The 20,132-nt window shown below is 46.4% G+C and overlaps 1 protein-coding gene across 1 annotated transcript in view; it reads left to right on the forward strand.

Annotated features, from left to right (window-relative positions):
- Window positions 1-10,907: 10,907 nt before the first annotated feature.
- Window positions 10,908-20,132, forward strand: part of IL6R (interleukin 6 receptor) — a 50,465-nt gene continuing 41,240 nt past the window's right edge. Inside the window, exon 1 of the mRNA XM_059038658.2 lies at window positions 10,908-11,289. Coding sequence (XP_058894641.1) covers window positions 11,205-11,289 — 85 coding nt within the window. The 5' untranslated portion in view covers window positions 10,908-11,204. The remainder of the gene's footprint in view (window positions 11,290-20,132) is intronic.

Raw genomic sequence — 20,132 nt, forward strand, 5'->3', positions numbered from 1 at the left:
AGTCTTCCAATCCATGAACACAGGATGTCTTTCCATTTATTTAGGTCTCTTTTAATTTCTTTTAGCAATGTTTTGTAGTTTTCAGCATACAAGTCTTTTGCCTTGTTGGTTAAATTTCTTCCTAAATATTTTACTTTTGTTGATGCTATTGTAAATAAAATTGTTTTTTAAAATTTCCTTTTCTGATTGTTTATTGCTAGTGTATAGAAATGCAACTGATTTGTGTCTGTTTAGTTTGTACCTTGCAACTTTGCTGAATTCATTTATTAGCTCTAACAAGTTTGTGTGTGTGTGTGCGTGTGTGTGTGTGAGATCTTTAGAATTTTCTTAAAAAATAGGATCATGTAGTCTGTGAGCAGAGATAAGTTTACTTACTCCTTTCCAATTTGGATGTCTTTAATTTCTTTTCCTTGACTAATTGCTCTGGCTAGCACTTATAGTACTATGTTGAAAAGAAGTGGCAAAAGTGAGCACCCTCGTTTTGTTCCTGATCTTAGGGAAAAGCTTTCATTCATTCACCATTGAGTATGACGTTAGCTGTGGGTTTTTCATATATGGCTTTCATTCCCTCTTCCACTTTGATTAAAACAAAGACTCCTTGAATAAGGTTGTGAACATTCTTTGTTTATTCATGCAATAAATATTTATTAAGTGTCTACTCTGTGCCAGGAACTTGTTTTATGCACTGAGGACAGAGTGATGACCAGACAGACGCAGTGCCGACGAGAAGGCAATAAGGGTTCTAGGTGGGACTTCTCTGGTGGTGCAGTGGTTAAGAATCCGCTTGCCAATGCAAGAGACACGGGTTCGAGCTCTGGTCCAGGAACATCCCACATGCTAAGAAGGAACTAAGCCCGTGCACCACAACTACTGAGCCTGTGCTCTGGAGCCCGCGAGACACAACTACTGAGCCTGTGTGCCACAACTGCTGAAGCATGCGTGCCTAGAGCCCCTGCTCCACAACAAGAGAAACCACTGCAATGAGAAGCCCGCGCACCTCAACAAAGAGTAGCCCCCGCTCACCGCAACTAGAGAAAAGGCCATGTGCAGCAATGAAGACCCAATGCAGCCAAAAATAAATATAAAATAATAAATAAATTAAAAAAAAATAAGGGTTCTAAGCAAAAAAGGAGATATGATAGGTGTGGACTAGTGTGGTGAATATAGAGGGATGCAGATGGATTTGAGATCTGTTCTGGATCGCAGTGTTGTAACGAACTGGATGACAGAGAAAAGGAGAAGGAGGAGTTAAGGATGACTCTTAGGTTGCCGACATGGGCAGAGGGTTGGGCAAGTCCCCGAGGTAGAGAGCGCAGGAGGGAGATCAAGTCGTGAGAGGAAGAGGATGGCTCAGTGTTGGACACATTGAGTTTGAGGAGCACATGAGACCTCAAAGTGGAGATGTCAGGTATGCAGTTGTATGTGCTGATCACAAGTGCAAACGAAATATTTGGACTGAAGATAAACATTTGCGAGTCACTGGAAGTGGATGAAATAGACTAGAGAGAGGATGTTTGGGAGGAGAAGGTGGCCTAGGGAGTAATTTCAGCATCAGATTGAAGAGGAAGAGTTTATAAAAGAGACTGAGAGGAAGGAAGGTGGGAGGAAAGTGTGATAGTAAGGAAGCCAAATGAGTGAATTAAGAAGGAAGGAATGGTAAACCTGTCCAGGGCTGCTCAAAGGTCACATATAGTAACCCTAGAGTATGTTTCTGTATTTCTTAATCTGGATGGCAGTACATGGATGTCTATTGTATGATTCTTTTTACCTTTATATGTAATTAATATAGTATTATATATGAGTAATCAATTATAGGTATAATTAACATGAACAATTATTAATATATTAGGTATTAGCTTAAGATAAGAAGGGCACAATTTGTCCTTCTTATCTTTGAATTTGTTGTAGTGCCAAGCTCCAAGTTTGACACATGGCTGACATCCAATAAATATTTGTTAGAAACATAATGCTATTTCCTAGCAACATGCTGAGTTAATACTATGTGCCTGGCACTGTGCTAAGCGATTCACGTGTATTATCTCATGTAATCCTCATGTCCACCCTATGATTTTGGTCCTACTCTTGGTTCTATTTTACTGGTAAGGAAATCAAGGCTGGGAATGATTAAATAACTAATACAAAAATGTCAAACTGAGTCTGTCTGACTCAAAAGCTTCAAAAATTTATTTCATTTTATTTATTTATTCTTTTAAACAGCCTTATTGAGATATAATTTACATGACATATAATTCTCCTACTTAAAGTATGCAATTCGGGACTTCCCTGGTGGTCCAGCGGTTACGACTCCAAGCTCCCAATGCAGGGGGCCCGGGTTCGATCCCTGGTCTGGGAACTGGATCCCGCATGCATTTCTCAACTAAGAATCCACATGCCACAACTAAAAAGATCCCACATGCCGCAGCGAAGATCCCATACACGGCAACTAAGATCCCACGTGACTCAACTGAGACCCGGTGCAGCCAAATAAAATAAATCAATAAATAAATATTTTAAAAAATGAAGTGTACAATTCAAAGTTTTTTTTAGTGTATTCATAGATATGTGCAGCCATCACCACAGTGTATTTTAGAACATATTTATCACCTCATAAAGAAACACAATAACCTTTAGTTATCATCCTTCTATTTCTTCATCCATCCCCTATGCTCCCAGCCCTAAGCAACCACTAATCTACTTTCTATTTCTATAGATTTCCCTATTCTGGACTTTCATACAAGTGGAATCTTATAATATGTGGATTTTTGTGACTGCCTTCTTTCATTAGCATTGTTTTCAAGGTTCATTCATGCTGTAGTATGTATCACTACTTTATTCCTTTTTATAGCTGAATTATATATTCCATTGTACAGAGATACTGAATTTTGTTTATCCATTCATCCACTGATAGATATTTGGGTTCTTTCTGCCTTTTAGCTATTATAAATGATGTCTCTTTAATATTTATGTATAAGCGTTTGTGTGGACAAACATTTTTATTTCTCTTGAGTGGAATTGCTGGGTCTTATGGTAACTCTATGTTTGATCATTTGAGGAACTTCCAGAATGTTTTCCAAAGTTACTGTATAATTTTACATTCCCACCAGAAGTATATGAGGGACTTCCCTGGCAGTCCAGTGGTTAAGACTCTGTGCTTCCACTGCAGGGGGCACAGTTTCGATCCCTGGTCTGGGGAACTAAGATCCCACATGTCGTGTGGCCAAAAAAAACCCCCCAAACCAAAAAACAAACAACGCTGTTCTTCAATTAAAATTGAATCTTGGGCTTCCCTGGTGGCGCAGTGGTTGAGAATCCGCCTGCCGATGCAGGGGACACGGGTTCGTGCCCCGGTCTGGGAAGATCCCACATGCCGTGGAGCGGCTGGGCCCGTGAGCCATGGCCGCTGGGCCTGCGCATCTGGAGCCTGTGCTCTGCAACGGGAGAGGCCACAACAGTGAGAGGCCCGCATATCACAAAAAAAAAAAAAAAAGAAAAAAAAAAAAAAAAAATTGAATCTTAAAAAAAAAAGTGTATGAGGTTCTGATTTGCTCACATCCATGTCAACACTTGTTATTATCTGACTTTTAAATTCTAGCTGACTGAAAAGCTTTTAATCTCAATGATATATTGCTTGAAATTTAATAAAATTATGTTCAGCATGATCCAGAAAAGTGTATCATATATTTAGCAAAGAGACTCATGAAAACGGTCAGTATAAATAAGGTTTTTTCCTTGGAGGAAAATTTCAGTTAGCAGAAAAGAAAAAAAGATATAAGTAACACCTTCCTTCTCTCATAAGTAACTCCCATCTCCACGGGGTGGGTGAGGTTACCACACATATAGATTATTATCATTATCAGGCTAACAGTTCCTGAGCACTTCCTGGGTGCCGGGACTGAGCTAAGTATATTGGATAGTTTTCTCAGTTAATCCTCACAATAGTCCTGTGCAGTAGAAACTCTTACTATTCCCATTTTACAGATAAGGAAAAATGAGGTCGGAGAAATGGGGTTTAGAAATTATCCAAGATCCTCAGCTGGTCAGTGGCAGAGCTGGATTTGAATTCGGGCAATTTGGCTCAGGAATCTGCTTACACATGTATGTCTGCACGTATGTATACAGCTACACACAGGAATGATTGCTAAAGAGCCAGCTAATGGACACAAATGGAGTAAACTATCAGCGATGGGAAGGGTAATTATTACTCAACCCTTATTCTGTGAAAATCCAGAGTGTAATGCAGCTTCTGCTAGGAAGTGAAAGAACAAACAGCTCACAGGTACTCATGAAATCCAAGTTTAGACTATCTTCCAGGAAAGGTAAAATGGCAGACAGAGGTAGTAACTGCAGAGGCCCCAGCCCTGGGAAAGAATACTGTTGATGGCAGAAACAAACTGGTCTGGAATGTTAAGTCTGTTGGTAAATTGTTCTCTATTCCAGAACACTGTTTAACCCATGAAGCTAGAAGGGGCCTAAGAGAGTGTCTAATAACCAAATTCTACTGTAACCTGTTCACTTTATGGGTGATATTATGAGCTATGATTTAAAAACATATTCAGATGGACTCTTCTGTCTAGAAAACAATGTGCTTTGGGAAAATTTACTTTTACATTTTTGAAACAAACACTCATATAGGACCTACCATGTGTGGGGCATTGTTATAAACATTTTACATATGTAATTAACTTAATTCTCATAAAAATCTCATGAGGCTACTTTTATTTCCCCTATTTTACAGATAGAGACATTGAAACATAGTGACATTAAGTAATTTATCTAAGGGCACACAGCTAATAAGCGGCAGAGCTGGAAATTGAGCCCAGGCAATCTGGCTCCAGAGTCTGTGTACATAGAATTATATTGTATATTGCATTTTAAAAAGTCCACACTCTGAAGGAGCTTCAAGTAAATCCTTTAATAACATGGGTCATCTCCCTTCCCCACCGACTCAATAGTGCATCTATTTTATATATCTGAATTTTCAAGCCCCTAGTTTGTTTAATTTTATAATTTTGATGCTTTTTTAAAAATGTGGTAAAATGTACATGATATAAAATTTACCATTTTAACCACAATTAAGTCTGCAGTTCAGTGGCATTAAGTACATTCACATTATGTACAACCATCACCACCATCCGTCTCCAAAACTCTTTTCATCTTGCAGAACTGAAACTCCATCCCCATTAAACAATAATGCACATTTCTGTCTCCCCTCAAACCCCTGGTGACCACCATCCTACTTTCTGTCTCTATGAGTTTGACTACTCTGGGTTCTTTGTATAAGTGGAATCATACAGTTTTTGTCCTTTTGTGTCTGGCTTATTTTACTTAGCATAATGTCTTCAAGGTTCATTCATGTTGCAGCACATGTCAGAACTGCCTCTCTTCTTAAGATTGAATAATATTTCATTGTATAGAGATACCATATTTTGTTTATCCATTCATCCAAAGATGGACACTTGGGTTGCTTCCATCTTTTGCTATTATGAATGATGCTGCTGTGAACACGGGTATACAAATATCTGTTTGAGTCCCTGTTTTCAATTCTTTTGTATATATACCCCAAAATGACATTGCTAGATCATATTTCATTTTAATTGTGCTGCTTTTTAGCAGTTACAAAGTTATAACATTCTATAAACATTACAAAAAGGGGAGATTTTATAAACCCTTTCTGAGAATGGTGCTAAAAATCCCTTCTCAAAGATGTGAGATACACACACACACACACACACACACACACTGGATACAGTGGAATACTACTCAGCCATAAAAAATGAAACTTTGCCATTTGCAACAACATGGATCAACCTAGATGATATGCTTAGTGAAATAAGTCAGACAAATACTGTATATTATCACTTATAGGTGGAATCTAAAAAATAAAACAAATGAATATAACAAAACAGAAACAGACTCACAGATATAGAGAACAAACTAGTGGTTACCAGTGGAGACAGAGGGGGGCGTAGGGGATTAAGAGATACAAAATACTATGTATAAAATGAATAAACTACAAGGATATATTGTACAGCACAGGGAATACAGCCAATATTTTATAACTTTAAATGGAGTATAATATATAAAAATATTGAATCACTATGTTGTACACCTGCAACTAATATAATATTGCAAATCAACTATACTTCAATTTTTAAAAAATCCCTTTTCTGAGGGCCAACTCAGCTGGTGATGTGATGAAAAAGGGAACGGAAAATGTATTAAGCTCTGCTGCAGATGGTGAATGGAGAGAGCCTGAGTGTTTTGTGGAGCTGGGGTTCACCTCCACTGTGAAAGTGGAGAAGTCTTCCCAGGTAGGATGAGGGTGCTGGGCCCTGGCTGGGGCTTGATCTTTGGGGGTGCTGCTGGCCTAAGACACTGAGTTCTGCTGATTAAAGGGGTCTCCATATTCTACTTCAGCTGGCCACATGCTGTCAACCTCCTCCCAGATGAGGAGAAAGGGAGGGGAAAGTTTCAGGGAATAAAGAGCACCTTCCTATTGATTAGTCAGGGCAGGAGGCCAGGGGAGGGGTCTGCAGGTCAGCCCAATCCCACTCCCCCACGCTGCTGCACTTCTTAGGATCATCATTGCCCCTAAAAGTGAATAGAAAACAAAGGGTATTGTTTAAAACTCTCCCAGGTGAGAATAGCCCTAACACAGCAGCCCAAGCCTGGAGGGCATGGGGGCAGGGAGAGAATTAAAAAAAAAAAAAGAACTCCTTTGAGTCAGTATATCTGGGATCTTGACCAGCCTGACTGCCTGTTTCATCTTTGGCAAACCAGTCTCCCTCAGGAGGTCTGAGGGCGGAGAAGCAGATGATGAAGAATACGTTTTGGATTCAGAACAATCTGTGTATTTATTCTATGGGACCTCCAACAGACTTCTGTCTGTGGCAGACTTTAAGAGGCTTAATCTCTTCAGGTCAAAGGTGAGAGAGGACTTGCTGGTTGGGAAGGAGTCTGATAAAAGCAGTACCACAAGCACCTACTGTACAGCACAGGGAACTATACTCAATATTTTGTAATAACCTATAAGGGGAAAGAATATGAAAAGAAAGTAGATATATATATGTATAACTGAATCACTTTGCTGTACACCTGAAACTAACAGAACATTTTAAATCAACAGTACTTCAATTAAAAAAAAAAAAAAAGTGGCACCAGCCCAGAGCTTCTCCCTCTAGGGGAGACCAGGGTAACTGCAGGGACACACACTGAGTGGAAGGAGAGGGTCTGGGAGGCCCAAGAAGGGGATGTCCCAAATGCCAGGGACCCACAGCCTACTCTCCCCTCCCAGCCTACCTATCCCTGAGTGCCTGCTGTGATGGGATTGACAGATGTCCTGCAGTGTCCTTGGTCCTGTGCCCTCTGCGCCATCCCTCAGTGAGAGTTCTGGGTCAAGAGCCAGACTTCACTCCAGAGCTGCCAGGTACCAGCTGTGCAGTCTTGATCAAGTCATCTCACTTCTCTGAGCTTCAGTGTACTCTTCTGAAAACTGGGGACAGTATCTCCTAGTTTTTGCGGTTAAGAAATTCAAAGGAGATCCAGTTGTGAAAGCATTTTGTAAGCAGCACAGTTACCCAAGAGAGGTGTCCTGGTTAAAGTCCTAACTGTCCCTTCTATTGCAGGATCACTGCAGTGAGTCTGAAATCGAGGTCGCCAGGGTGCTTCAGTCCTGTCTGGTCTTTTTTTTTTTTTTTTTTAAGTTTATTTATTTATTTATTTTTGGCTGTGTTGGGTCCTTGTTGCTGTGCGTGGGCTTTCTCTAGTTGTGGCGAGTAGGGGCTACTCTTCATTGCTATGCACGGGCTTCTTATTGCAGTGGCTTCTCTTGTTGTGGAGCATGGGCTATAAGCACGCGGGCTTCAGTAGTTATGGCATGCCGGCTCAGTTGTTGTGGCTCTCAGGCTCTAGAGCACAGGCTCAGTAGTTGTGGCACACGGGCTTAGTTGCTCTGCAGCATGTGGGATCTTCCAGGGCCAGGGCTCAAACCCGTGTCCCCTGCATTGGCAGGTGGATTTTTAACCACTGCGCCACCAGGGAAGTCCTTTGTCTGGTCTTTATTTCTGATTTCTGGTGACCAGATAGCCCCATCCTCACTCTGCAATTCACCCAGAGCTCTTGCCAAGTCTATATCCCCCACAGGCCTGAGTCTTCTCCTCTTCCTGGAGGCAAAAAGCCTGGCCTGAGACACTGGTGACCCCCATTGGTGCTGGCATCAAGAACTAGGCCTGGGAGAGGGCAGGTCAGGCTGAACTGAACATGTATGTTTTCTTCTCTTCCTTATCAGTGTTTTTCATAACAAAGCCTGGAATGTTGGCCCATGAATTTTGAAACTTCACTTAGTGCAGAACTCAGGTGGGGCTTGAAGGAGTTCAGAGAGTTTGCTCAGACTGTACCCCAGGGGAGGCCACATCTCCCCGAGAAAGCTCTCCACATGCCAGACCCTGCTCAGCCGTGTGAATACAAAGATGGGTTTTATGGTGTGGCAGGGAAGATGGGGTGGTGAACAAAGTCAGGAGGGGGTTTTGAGGCAGCACAGAGACCGACCACTTATCCAACCTCGTGGATGATAGGATTTCAGGGAAGCAGTCAACCTTCTTGGAGAAGACATCGTGAGTCTTAAGGGTTAGTAGGGTGTAGGACAAAGGAAGGTGTCAAATGAAAAAAAAAGCACAACCTAAAAGTTGAGAGTTCTGTTTAATTTAGCAGACAGTCTTAGGACCTCAAGACAGCATCTCAAATAAATCTGAGAGACTGCTCCGAAGAGGCAAGAAGGAAATCAGGATACAAAGGAGTTTTTGCAACAAAAGACCAGGTAGTCGGAACATCAAAAGATTACTGTTAATAAAAGAAAACCAGACATCTCAAGTTAAGGAATTTAGTGCTTTTCTATATATGGGAAGATTCAAGAGTCTGGGCTCACTGAAATCATTCCTTTGATATGCACCTCAGCTACCTGGGGCCAGTATCCTGTGCTCTCTCATCCTGAGTTTCCTCAGGGGGTACCATGGGGGTAGCAGGGTGATGGCTTGATGGCTGCAACATCCTTTGTTTACTAATATGGCAGGCAACACTTTAGTTCTCTAGGGGGATTTCTGGCAGAGGGAATAACTTGAACAAACGTGTGGAGTTGAGAAGACATAAATAATATTGTAGAAACAGAATTATATTCAAGCTTGGAGATGCAGAAAATGAGGCTGAGAAGATAAAGATAGGCCAGATATTTTCACATGAACCACAATGCCAATAACTTGCATATTGTTGCTCTTGTCATACAAATCATGAAGTAGAGGTTCTGAGAGATTAAGTAGTTTGCCCTAGTCACACAGCCAGCAAATGGCAGAGCTGAGATGGGAACTCGATCTGTCTGACTCCAGAACACAGGCTCCAGCTGGTGGCTTGGACAGGGCAGCCCACTTCGGTGCAGAAGAAGGGTGCGGTTTGAGACACTTGTTCTTGGGCTTGAACATCCCTCTTTCAGACTCTCCTCTCTGAGCAGAGGGCTTTCTGCAACCTTCTGGTTTCAGTCCCCCTTTGATTTTTTTCAGGTCTGTATCTGCCACAAATAGAGGCGAAGGGGGCAACCACAGTGGGAACCACCTTCCAGGACACCTGCAACCTCATTTTAAATATCAGGAGAGAGGGCCAGTGGCCAAAAGATCTACCTTTCAACTTGCCTTCCCCTGCCCCCCTACCCCCGCGTCTGTGGGTGTGGCCAGAGCAAGCCCACCCAAACCAGCCTCCATCAGGAGGGGTGGGTCAGGGCATGTGCCTAGTCCTGCCAGGCACCGCTGATGGGTGGTTCCCAGAGAGAAAGCCAGATGCACTGGGGTCTGAGGGCTGCATTTCAGAAGCTCTGTTTCTTCAGACCAGGTCCTATCCACTGGGGGCTTCCGTCAGGCCACACCCATTCCTGCTGTCCCAGGAACCTGGATCCTGGTTAGGATCAGTCTGAAGCCCAAAGTGGAAAAGCACATTCTAATTAGCAGTTGCTGGGCCAGAAACTTTTTAGCTGAGACCTTATTTCAGCACTTTGCGTTCCCTCCAAACTTGGCTCTGAGGCCACCCTGTCAGCTTCAGGCTCCTTGGGGAATCTTGGTGAGCCCTTTCAAGAGTTGGTTGTGGTTGCTTCTGAAAGCCAAGCACCAGTTTCTGTCTGTCACATCAGGAGGGCGGACATGCACGTTTTGACATCGATTGAGCACCTGTGGTCTGGACCCTGTGTCATGTGTACAGAGCTTCACAACCACGGTATCTTCATAACATCCCGACCACTATAGACTTTCTTATATCTGACAGATGAGGAAACAGAAACTCAAGGGATTTCAACAGAAGTCACAGACACAGTAGGTGGAGGTCTGGATGGGAACCCAGGTCTTTATCTGCTTCCAAAGTCCAAACCTTCTCCCTGCCCGTGCAGCAAGGAACAGACAGGCAAGGAGAGAGAATGTACCTTTACAGTAGTGAGGCACCTGATGCCCAAGCCTCATCCCAGATCCATTAAATCAGAATGTCTGGGGGTGGGACCCAGGCATCGATGGTTTTCAGGGCTCCCAGGTGATTCCAAGGGTCAGAAAGGGCTGCCAAGCACCTCTTTACTGTAACGATAAAAGGCACATTGCCTCCTCCAGGGCTCTCCAGGTGCTCCTTTCACAGAGTAATCCTGGTCACGAAACCAAAAATCAAAACCGGGCCAGTGGTGTTTAATTCCCCTGCTCTGATCAACAGAAGTCGGGGGGAGGGCCCCTGACTGAGCTCGCCTCCGCCGGGTTCGGGGATCCTGCCCTCGCGGCTCAGGTGCGGCGCTGCGGCAGGAAGCCACCACTCTGCTCGGCCGGTGCGCGGGGCTGTTGCGCCATCCTCTTCGGCTTTCGTAACAGCACCCTGGGACGGCCGAGAGACAGCTCCAGTGCGAGTTCCTCAAATGTTTTCTTGCGCTGCCAGGACCGTCCGCCGCTCTGAGTCATGTGTAAGTGGGAAGTCGCACTGACACGGAGCCTGGCCAGAGGGAGCCGAGCCGAGAGCTGCGCGGGGCTCGGGGACTCGCCGTGCGTGCGGATCGCGGGCCCCCAGGGGATGGGGGCTGCCCTCGGGGCTTAAGCCCGCCCGCCGCCCCGCCCCGCCCCGGCCGCCCGCTCCCGACCCGCGCGTCCGTCCGCCCGCCCGCCTCTCTGGGACCATGGGGCATTAGCCGAGGAGGAAGCATGCTGGCCGTCCGCTGCGCGCTGCTGACCGCCCTGCTTGCGACGCCCGGGACGGCGCTGGCCCCCGGGGGCTGCCCCGCGCTGGGTAAGGGCCTCGGGCGCATCTGGAGGGCTAGAGCAGCTGGCGGGTGAGGGAACCGCTGTGGGCGCCGCAGACGCGGGGCGGCGGAGGGAGGCCGGAGCGGTGACGGCTCCCCTTGTCCTGGGCTAGCTTGGGTTCCCGCGGCACGAGGTGAGGCACCGGGCTGACCCAGCTGTTCGGTGGCGGGCGCTCGCTCGCTCGCGCGCCCCCTGCTGCGTCCTGCGCCTTTGGCCGGGAGCGCTTTCCCCGTGACTGCCCTGCGGTCGGGTGCTCCCTGCAGTCTGCGTACAGGACTTGCTGTGTTCTCAGAAACCTGATTCTCTTGTCTCCTTCCCAGTGCCCCCAGGAGTCCTTACACAGCTGCGGCCTGGGTTACTTTAAAAGGAGATGCCCTCGCGGCGTGGAGTTCCTGCCCGGGGCGTCCTTTGTACCAGCGCCCCCTTTGCCCCTCCGCTTTGGGGAAGGCATCCCGCCTGGCTCTCCCCTCAGCCGCCCGGGGTTTATGTGTGGATGACAGTGCCTTGACTGTGAAGGGAGTGACATCACGGGCGCTGAGTCACGGACCCTCCCGCTGCCCGCTGCCCGCACGCACTTCCTTAGGCAGACACCAGCTCTAGCAAGCCGTGTGCCTCAGCCCTGGGAATTTAAGCCAAGTGGGGAGGTTGGCCAGGGACGGGGACGTCTTGAGGCTGGCACACACTGGACTCCACTTCCAGACGAGAGAAGGAGAGGTGAGGCAGAGGGCAACGGGGCACTTGTTGCTCCTGTGGACTGTAATCTGCCTCTGGCCGCCAGTCCTTTCTCTGGGCTCTGGCGGCATGCCCAATTGCGCGTCTAGGCTCTCCTCTAGAGGAGCTGGGCAACTGCTTCTCCAGAGGTTTATTTTAGGGTCTGAGGGCTTCTTTGCGATCACAGCGGAAAACCAGGGGGGCAGCCGGCAGGCTTCTGGGAACAGATGGCTGAGGAGACAGACGGTGGCTCTGGCTTTCACTGCGAGACCGCACTGCTCTCCTACCTTGGGTGAACACCCTCAGCCTGACCCCTCCGTGCTGGAGAGAGCCAGGGGCTGGTGTGCCTGCAGGTCCCTTTGCCTTCGGAATGGTTGTGTTCCCCGTGCTTGGAAGAGGAAAGTAAAGGGATTCTTTTTCTCAGCACACATTTATAACCCCTGCCAGTAACAGCCATTGTTGATTGAGGCCTCCTAGGCTTTACACACGTTTTCTAATTCTCCACTGGATCTAAATAATACTTTGTTCCAAAGAGGAGGCTGAGGTTCAGAGAGGTGGGGATGGGAAGTTGTCAGGCCTAGTTGGTGGAGGCCCACCCCTCCATGGCCCTGTGCTTGGGGGTGGTAGAGCCCCAAGACTCCCAAATGTAGAACTAGCCCAGCAGGCAGAGCTGGGGGTGTTTGGGGGCCAAGATGAGAGTCACACCTGGCTGGCTGAGTGCTGGGCAGAAGAGGCCAAGGGAAGGGAAAGCCTGGGTTTGCCCACTGTTCTATCAGAGGGAGGCAGGCAGGGCTGAGGCCTGGGTCGCCCAGGAGGGCGCAAGGCTTCTCTGCCTGCCTGTGTTGCTACTCACACCACACCCCAGGGCACCTGCCCCAGGGAGGTTACTGCTGTAGCTGCTGCTTTCTTTTGCTCCTAAGTGGCTGCAAGGTACTGCGAGGGCATCCGGTTGCAGCCAGTTCTCCATTTTCCTGGTGCTCAGGTGGGACGGGCCAAGTGGTCTCAAGGCGTGGACAGGCTGTGAAAGGCAGAACTGAGAGTTTGGGGAGGAAGTGAAAGACCTCCCAGTTCAGAAGGAAAATGCAGAGAAGTAGAAAATACCCCGCTCCCCTCCCACACCCACAGAGACTCAGCCCACAAACTTGAGAGCAAAAATAAAGACATTGTACAGGAAGCATGGAGCAAATGACTGTGAGATGCCTTGCTTTGGAGAAGTAAGGGGCCAAGAGGGGTAGCAGAGGCTGGAGTTAGTTTAGAGGGGAAATCCGCTGGCTGTCCGGGCTGTGGGCCCGCTTTCCTTGGGATCAGCTGCTGCCCACACGTCCGAGAGCTGGCAGGGCTGCTCAGGTAAATCGCCTTCTAGGGGCCTGTATTAGCTGGTACGTAGGTGTCGGGAGTGAAAGGCCTGGACATCGGTGACTCAGGTTCCTTCCATGTTCTGCAACGCAAGACGGTGTGCAAAACAAACACGTACACCTTTAAATCTCTCAGAGTCCTGTCTCAGCCTCTGAACTTCCCTTTAGGGCCACGCCTTTCTGCCCCCAATGTCTATCTGCATTCCTAGTCTCACCCTAAATCAGTATTTCTCAAAAGGGTAGTTCTGGGTCTGTTTGAATCAGAATTGGTGTGTGTGTGAGCAGGTGTGCCACATGCACATGGGGTGGGGGTTGGGTGCTTGACAAAAATGCTGATTCTTGGCCCCCACCCCAGATTTAATGAAGAGAAATATCTGGAAGTGAGGCTCAGGAAATGTCCTTTTCAACAAACACCCTTGTGATTCGCAAGTTTGAGGATGACTGGCTAACTGGTGTGACTGAGGAACTGAAGGAAGGCCCTCCCCCATCGGGCTTCTAGTTGCCAGAAATCTCTCCCCACTTTGGCTCTGCCTCTTGTTTACTCATTGCAGCAAACATTTGTTGAGTCTTGTGAAGCCCTGGGATCAGCCACCCTGAGTCTACCCTAAAAGGAGCTTGAAAATGGTCAAGGTTAAATCCCTAAGAGGGACTGAGAAACCCTTTGACCTGTCCCGCTGGGTACCAGCTACCCAAGGACAAGGTGTCGGAGGAGGTGGGGTGGACCAAGACCCTGCGACAGCAGCCACGTGTACCCTCACTGCATATCTCATCTCTGACCCTCCGCGTCTCCCCCTGCGGACTGGGTTAACAAATCCTCCCCTTACAGGGTGTTTGTAAGGATGACACAAAGCCACCCCAGTGCTCACTGCTGTCAATTCCCCTCCGCTTCTCCCGTCCCAGCAGGCCTGCGTGCCACCGGCCCACCCGTGAGCCAGAGCGTGCCCATCTCCAAATCTGGGCTTTTCCAGGTCAGTCTTAAAGGTCTAGAGCTGTTCTCTCAAATACGGTAGCCATTTACTAAGTATGGCTATTTGAGTTTAAATTAATTAAAATGAAATCAAGTTTAAAATGTAGTGCCTTAGTTGCACTAGTCACACTTGGCTACCGTATTCAACAGTGCAGGTATAGAGCATTTCACGATCATTGCAGAAAGGTTTACTGGACAGCGCTGGTCTCGAGTGCTGAACAGTTTCTTCCAGAAACTGGTTTTCTGTTGCTTCTTCCTTTATCCCTCTCTGGACCTTCTCTCCACCTGACCACAGCTCATCCTGCACAGGTAATGTTTAAGGTTTTGGAGCCAGACAGATCTCTGCCTGGCCCTGCCATGGAGAAATAACGTGAGCTTGGGTGAGGGATTTTACTTCTCAGAGACTCACTGTTCTCATCTGGAAAATAGAAATAATTCATATACTACCTTGCAGAGTTGTTATGACGATGAAATGCCCTAAGTAAGGTACTACAGAGTGTATAGTGAGGTCTCTAGCACAGAGCAAATGCTTAAATGCGTGTAGCTAATAACTTACTCATTTGAAAAAAATATTTTGAGCTCCTCCGATGTTCCAAGCACTATTCTTAAGAGCTGAGGATACAGCAGTGAGCCAAATAGCCAGAAATCCCTGGCTCACTGGGGCTTAATTCTACTGGGGATGTAAATTAAATATATAGTATGATAGTGACTAGTGCTAAGGAGGAAAAATAAAGCAAGGGAGGGAGATAGGAACTGCGTACACGTTGAGGAGGACGTAGAGTTGATCTTTTCGAGGCCAGGGAAGTTCTCACCAAGAAGATGATGCTTGCATGAAGGCCTGTAGAAATATAAAAATATTTAGGGGTTCCTTATACTCCCATCTTGCACAGGAAAATTCCTGCCTCCTCTTTAACAATCTGGTCCTACCTGAGGGCCTGTTGGGTTCTGGAGCAGAGGGCTCTGTGGGGACACATGGGTGCCCTCTGCCCTGGTGAAGCTTGGGGTTGTCTCTGGGGAGACCAGGCCTCAGCCATTGGGCCCCTTAGACTCCAGCTGGACAGGGAAATGCTAAATGTCCTGTTGTTAACTGTCATTGAGGTATCAGTCTTTGGAAGAGAATCCTTGAGGGCTGGAGTGGCAAGAGGAAGATGGCAAAAAAGAGGCTTTTAACTCTTAGACTCTGTTTGGTGAAGCCCTGGGGAGTTTCTTTTGGGTCATCTGTGTGCTTTACCCTCTTCTGCCCTTGAGATTCAAAAAGGTCCAAAGTCTCTGGCATAGTCAGGGGCTTTTCTGGCACGGTCCTGGGTTTGGCCTGACTTCTAGCTGCACCTCACTCCTACCTGCCCCCGCCGGCTCTGCCCCCTGGCTCTGCTCTTAGCAGTGTGCCCCCTGAGGCCCCGCGTCCAGGCTGTCTCCCAGCACCTGGGTACCTCAGTTTCCCTCCACCTCCCAACTTCCTTCCCCGAAAAGCATCCTCTGGTTTTCTCTCTCCACGTGATGGTTACAACAACCATTACCATATTGAGTGACGACCGTACACAGAACTGTGCTGGGCTCTTTGCATCTGTAACCTCATTTACTCTTCACAGCAGCCGTGTGTGAGAGGAGTCTGAGGGCATTGCATCGATGCGGTAGACTGTAGGACAGCAGGTCTTGTTGGGGGGAGATCAGGAGGTCAGTTCAGACACGTTGAAACTGAGCTTTCTATTGGACAAGGCGAGAAGATGCTGACGAGCTGGGTACGGCAATCCAGAGCTTGGGAATGAGGACTGAGTTGAGGTATGAATTTGGGAGTCGACTGATGGCAGATATTATTTCAAGCCTTGAGAGTGGCTGAGATCACTGAGGGTGAAAGTGTAGATGGAGAAGAGACGAGGCCCCGGGCTGAGCCCTGAGACACTCCAACCTTCTCAGGCTGGAAAAGGAGGAGGAGACTGAGAAGGTGAGACCAATGAAGCAGGAGGAGAACCAGGAGAGTTGTCCAGAAAATCCAGTGAGGACAGTACGTCAAGAGGCAGAAGCAGTCAGTGGTGTCAAACGCTACTGAGAGGCAAGAGCACAACCTAACCAGTGGACTTAGCTACACGCAGGCCACTGGTGACCTTGACTTGATGTGAGGAGTTTCGGCGAAATGGTGAAGGCCTAAGGCTGACAGGAGTAGTTTGCAGGGAGAGCAGGAGGAGGGAAACTGGAGCCGGCTGGTAGAGGCTACTCTTTGGAGGATTTTAGCCGTAAAGGGGAGAAAAGAAATGGAGTGTTCGTTGGCTGGAGAAGTGGGATTATGAAAAGAATTGTTTTTTAAATGACTGAAATCTCAGCCTGTTTGCTTGCTGATGGAAATGATCTAGTAGAGACTAAAAATTGACAGAGAGGTGAGAATTGCTGAAGCAGTGTCCTTGAGTAGGTGAAAGGAAACCGAGACTCAGAGAGGTTAAGTAACTTGCTCAAGATCTCACAGCAAGGAAGTGACTGACCTTGCTCTGAACCTTGCTCTTTCCACTGTATCACGTGTGTCACCCACAACTCCCACCCTTCCCAAAGCATGGTGACTTCAAAGATATCGTCTCTGTTCTCAGGTTCCTCAGACTCACCAACCCCATATGCACTGGTGTGGCAAAGACAGCCCCACTTTTGCCCCAGCAAGTGTCCTTCTTCAGTACTTCTCTTAAGAAGAATAGTTAAGGCCACAGTGTATGTTTAAGCCATTGCACTGTAACCCCCTCCTCCCCCATATCCATTCATGTCACTTTGGGTCAGGGGAATGTTTTGCAACCACATGTCACTGTAAATGATCTTTCTCTGTCTCTTAGCAAGGCAGCTGGGACAGCAGAGAGAGAAAACAGCTCAGGGGTCAGACAGTCCAGGCCTGTCTCTTGACTGCCCACTTAACAAGCCAGCAGACCTTGGGCCAAGTCACTCCAAGCCCAGGCAGAGCAACACGTCTTGAGGCTGAAACAAACAAAAGCAGGTGCTTGATAGCTGCTATTGATCTGAAGACCCCATTTTGATGGGAGAAGGGGAGGCTATAGTATGAAGACTTTCTCACAGAAAAGGGGAAAGACCCACTAGTGCAGTGGGAATAATAATTACAATTGTTCACATTTTTTGAGAGATTAGGTATGTCCTGAAAATAGTGCTAAGTTTTTTTTTTTTTTTTTTTGTGATATGCGGGCCTCTCACTGCCGTGGCCTCTCCCGTTGCGAAGCACAGGCTCCGGACGCGCAGGCTCAGCGGCCATGGCTCACGGGCCCACCCGCTCCGCGGCATGTGGGATCCTCCCGGACCGGGGCACGAACCCGTGTCCCCTGCATCGGCAGGTGGATTCTCAACCACTGCGCCACCAGGGAAGCCCTAGTGCTAAGTTTTTAACGTAGTTTTTTTAAAAAAAATATTTAAATCTTTATTTATTTGGCTGTGTGGGGTCTTAGTTGTGGCACGCGACATCTTCCTTGGCACGTGCAGGATCTTTAGTTGCAGCATGTGGGATCTAGTTCCCTGACCAGGGCTCAAGGCCGGGCCTCCTGCATTGGAAGTGCGGAGTCTTAGCCACTGGACCACAAGGGAAGTCCCTACACAGTCTCCTTTTGATGGACATTGGCTTTGGGCTTGTTTCCTGTCTTGCCATTACAGACAGTGCTTTGGGGGGTAACTTTGCATATCCATCATGTTGCCTGAGTGCAAGAACATCCGCAGGATAAATTTCTTGAAGGTGAACCTGTAGGTCGAAGGCCATGTGCATTTGTACTTTTGAGTGAGAGTGGAAGTTGCACCAATTGCTTCCCGCAGCAATGAGGGAATGCCTGTGTCCCCACACCCCTGATGAAAATGTGTTATTAAACTGTTATCTACACAGAGATGGCATCTGTGTGGAATTAATTTGCATTTATCTTATCTGAGTGTGAATGTACAGGTTTTCCCATGTTTAAGAGACATTTGCATAACCTGTTTGTATGAAGTGCCTGTTCATATTCATTGCTCATTTGAAAAAACTGTGTTGTGGGTTTTTTTCCTCTTAATATATTAAAGCATTTAGTCCTCTACGATATGAGTTGTGAAGATTCTTCTCTAGTTTGTCATTTGTCTTTTGACTTTTTTGGGTGAGGGTTGGTTTTTGTGTATTAAAAAAAATTGTAGTTGGGTTTATCAGTTTCTTTTATGACTTGTAGGTTTTGTATCATACTTAATAAGATCTTCCCTATGCCAAGATTGTCTTAAAAGATTCTTTTTGGAAGGGAGTAAAAATAAGATTTTTTTTCCGGTGTCTTTAAGAATTTTTTGTATTTAAATGTTTGATCCATTTTGAATTTATCATGGACTGAGGTATGGCTCTAACTTTTCTTCCCCCAGTTATCACCTGATGCCCTTTTTTATAGTTTATTGAATAATCCATCTTTCCACCACTGATTTTAAAAACCACCTTTAAAATCTACCAAATTACTGTATATACTTGGGTTTATACTGCTTGTCGGCAGATTGAGTAGTTAAAAAGCACGAATTCTGAGGCCTAATTGCTTGGGTTTGAATCTAGGCTTACCCCTAATTAGCTATGTAACCAGCCTCCTCTTCTGTAAGATAAGCTGTTGGGAAGATCAAGTTAGGTCATCCATGTGCAAGCTTAGAATAGCACCTCTATATAGCCAACACTCAACCTAAGCTATTTTAAAATAATTATAGTAAGATATAAAAACATAACATTTATCATCTTAGCCATTTTATTAAAATAAATTTTATTTATTTATTTAATTTATTAATTTAATTTATTTATTTATGGCTGCATTGGATCTTCCTTGCTGTGCATGGGCTTTCTCTAGTTGTGGAGAGCGGGGGCTACTCTTTGTGGTGGTGTGTGGGCTTCTCACTGTGCTGGCTTCTCTTGTTTCAGAGCACGGGCTCTAGGTGCACAGGCTTCAGTAGCTGTGGCACACGGGCTCAGTAGTTTTGGCTCATGGGCTCTGGAGCGCAGGGTCAGTAGTTGTAGCACACAGGCTTGGTTGCCCCATGGCATGTGGGATCTTCCTGGACCAGGGCTTGAACCCGTGTCCCCTGCATTGGCAGGCAGATTCTTAACCACTGTGCCACCAGAGAAGTCAATCATCTTATCCATTTTAAAGGGTACAGTTCAATAGTGAAGACAAAGCTATTTTTGGTTACTATTATTTCTGAACTTTCTAGTCTCCTCCATAGTTTTGTCTGTCTACTCATGTGTCAGTACCACACTGTTTTAATAACTATAGCTTTATAATATGCTTTAGAGTTTGGTAGGGCTAATCCTCCTCTCAGTTCTCTGCTTTTTCATAATTTTCCTGGCTATCCTTGCTTGTTTACTTTTCTGTTTGAACTTTAGAATCAGCTTGCCTACTTCCAAGAAAAAAAAGTCCTGTTGGTATTTTTATTAGGATCAAGTAAAATTTAGAGATAACTTAGGGAGCACTGACATAGTTATAATGCTGAGTCTCCCTAGCTCAAAACATGGTAGGCCTGGCGTGGCTTATTTATGAGGGGAACAGGCTGGGGGCAGGAAAGCTGGAAACTAGGTTTCACAGTTTCACTGAGGGTAGATATGCCTGCTCTTCCATTCTGAGCTGCTTTCTTCATGGTGACATGAAGCTAGACCAGTGTGTGCGTACGTGTGTGTGTGTGTGTCTGCTCATGGTACATAGGAGTAAGGAGAAGAATGTAGGCTTGAATCCAGGCAGGAGGACTTAGGGGCTTTATAAAATGTGTATGGCAGTGTAACATACATATGGGAGAGTGCGCTCAGCATAAATTTAACAGCCCGATGAATTTTCACAAACT

Source organism: Kogia breviceps, chromosome 1 (assembly GCF_026419965.1).
Source record: "Kogia breviceps isolate mKogBre1 chromosome 1, mKogBre1 haplotype 1, whole genome shotgun sequence".
NCBI classification, from domain to species: domain Eukaryota; kingdom Metazoa; phylum Chordata; class Mammalia; order Artiodactyla; family Physeteridae; genus Kogia; species Kogia breviceps.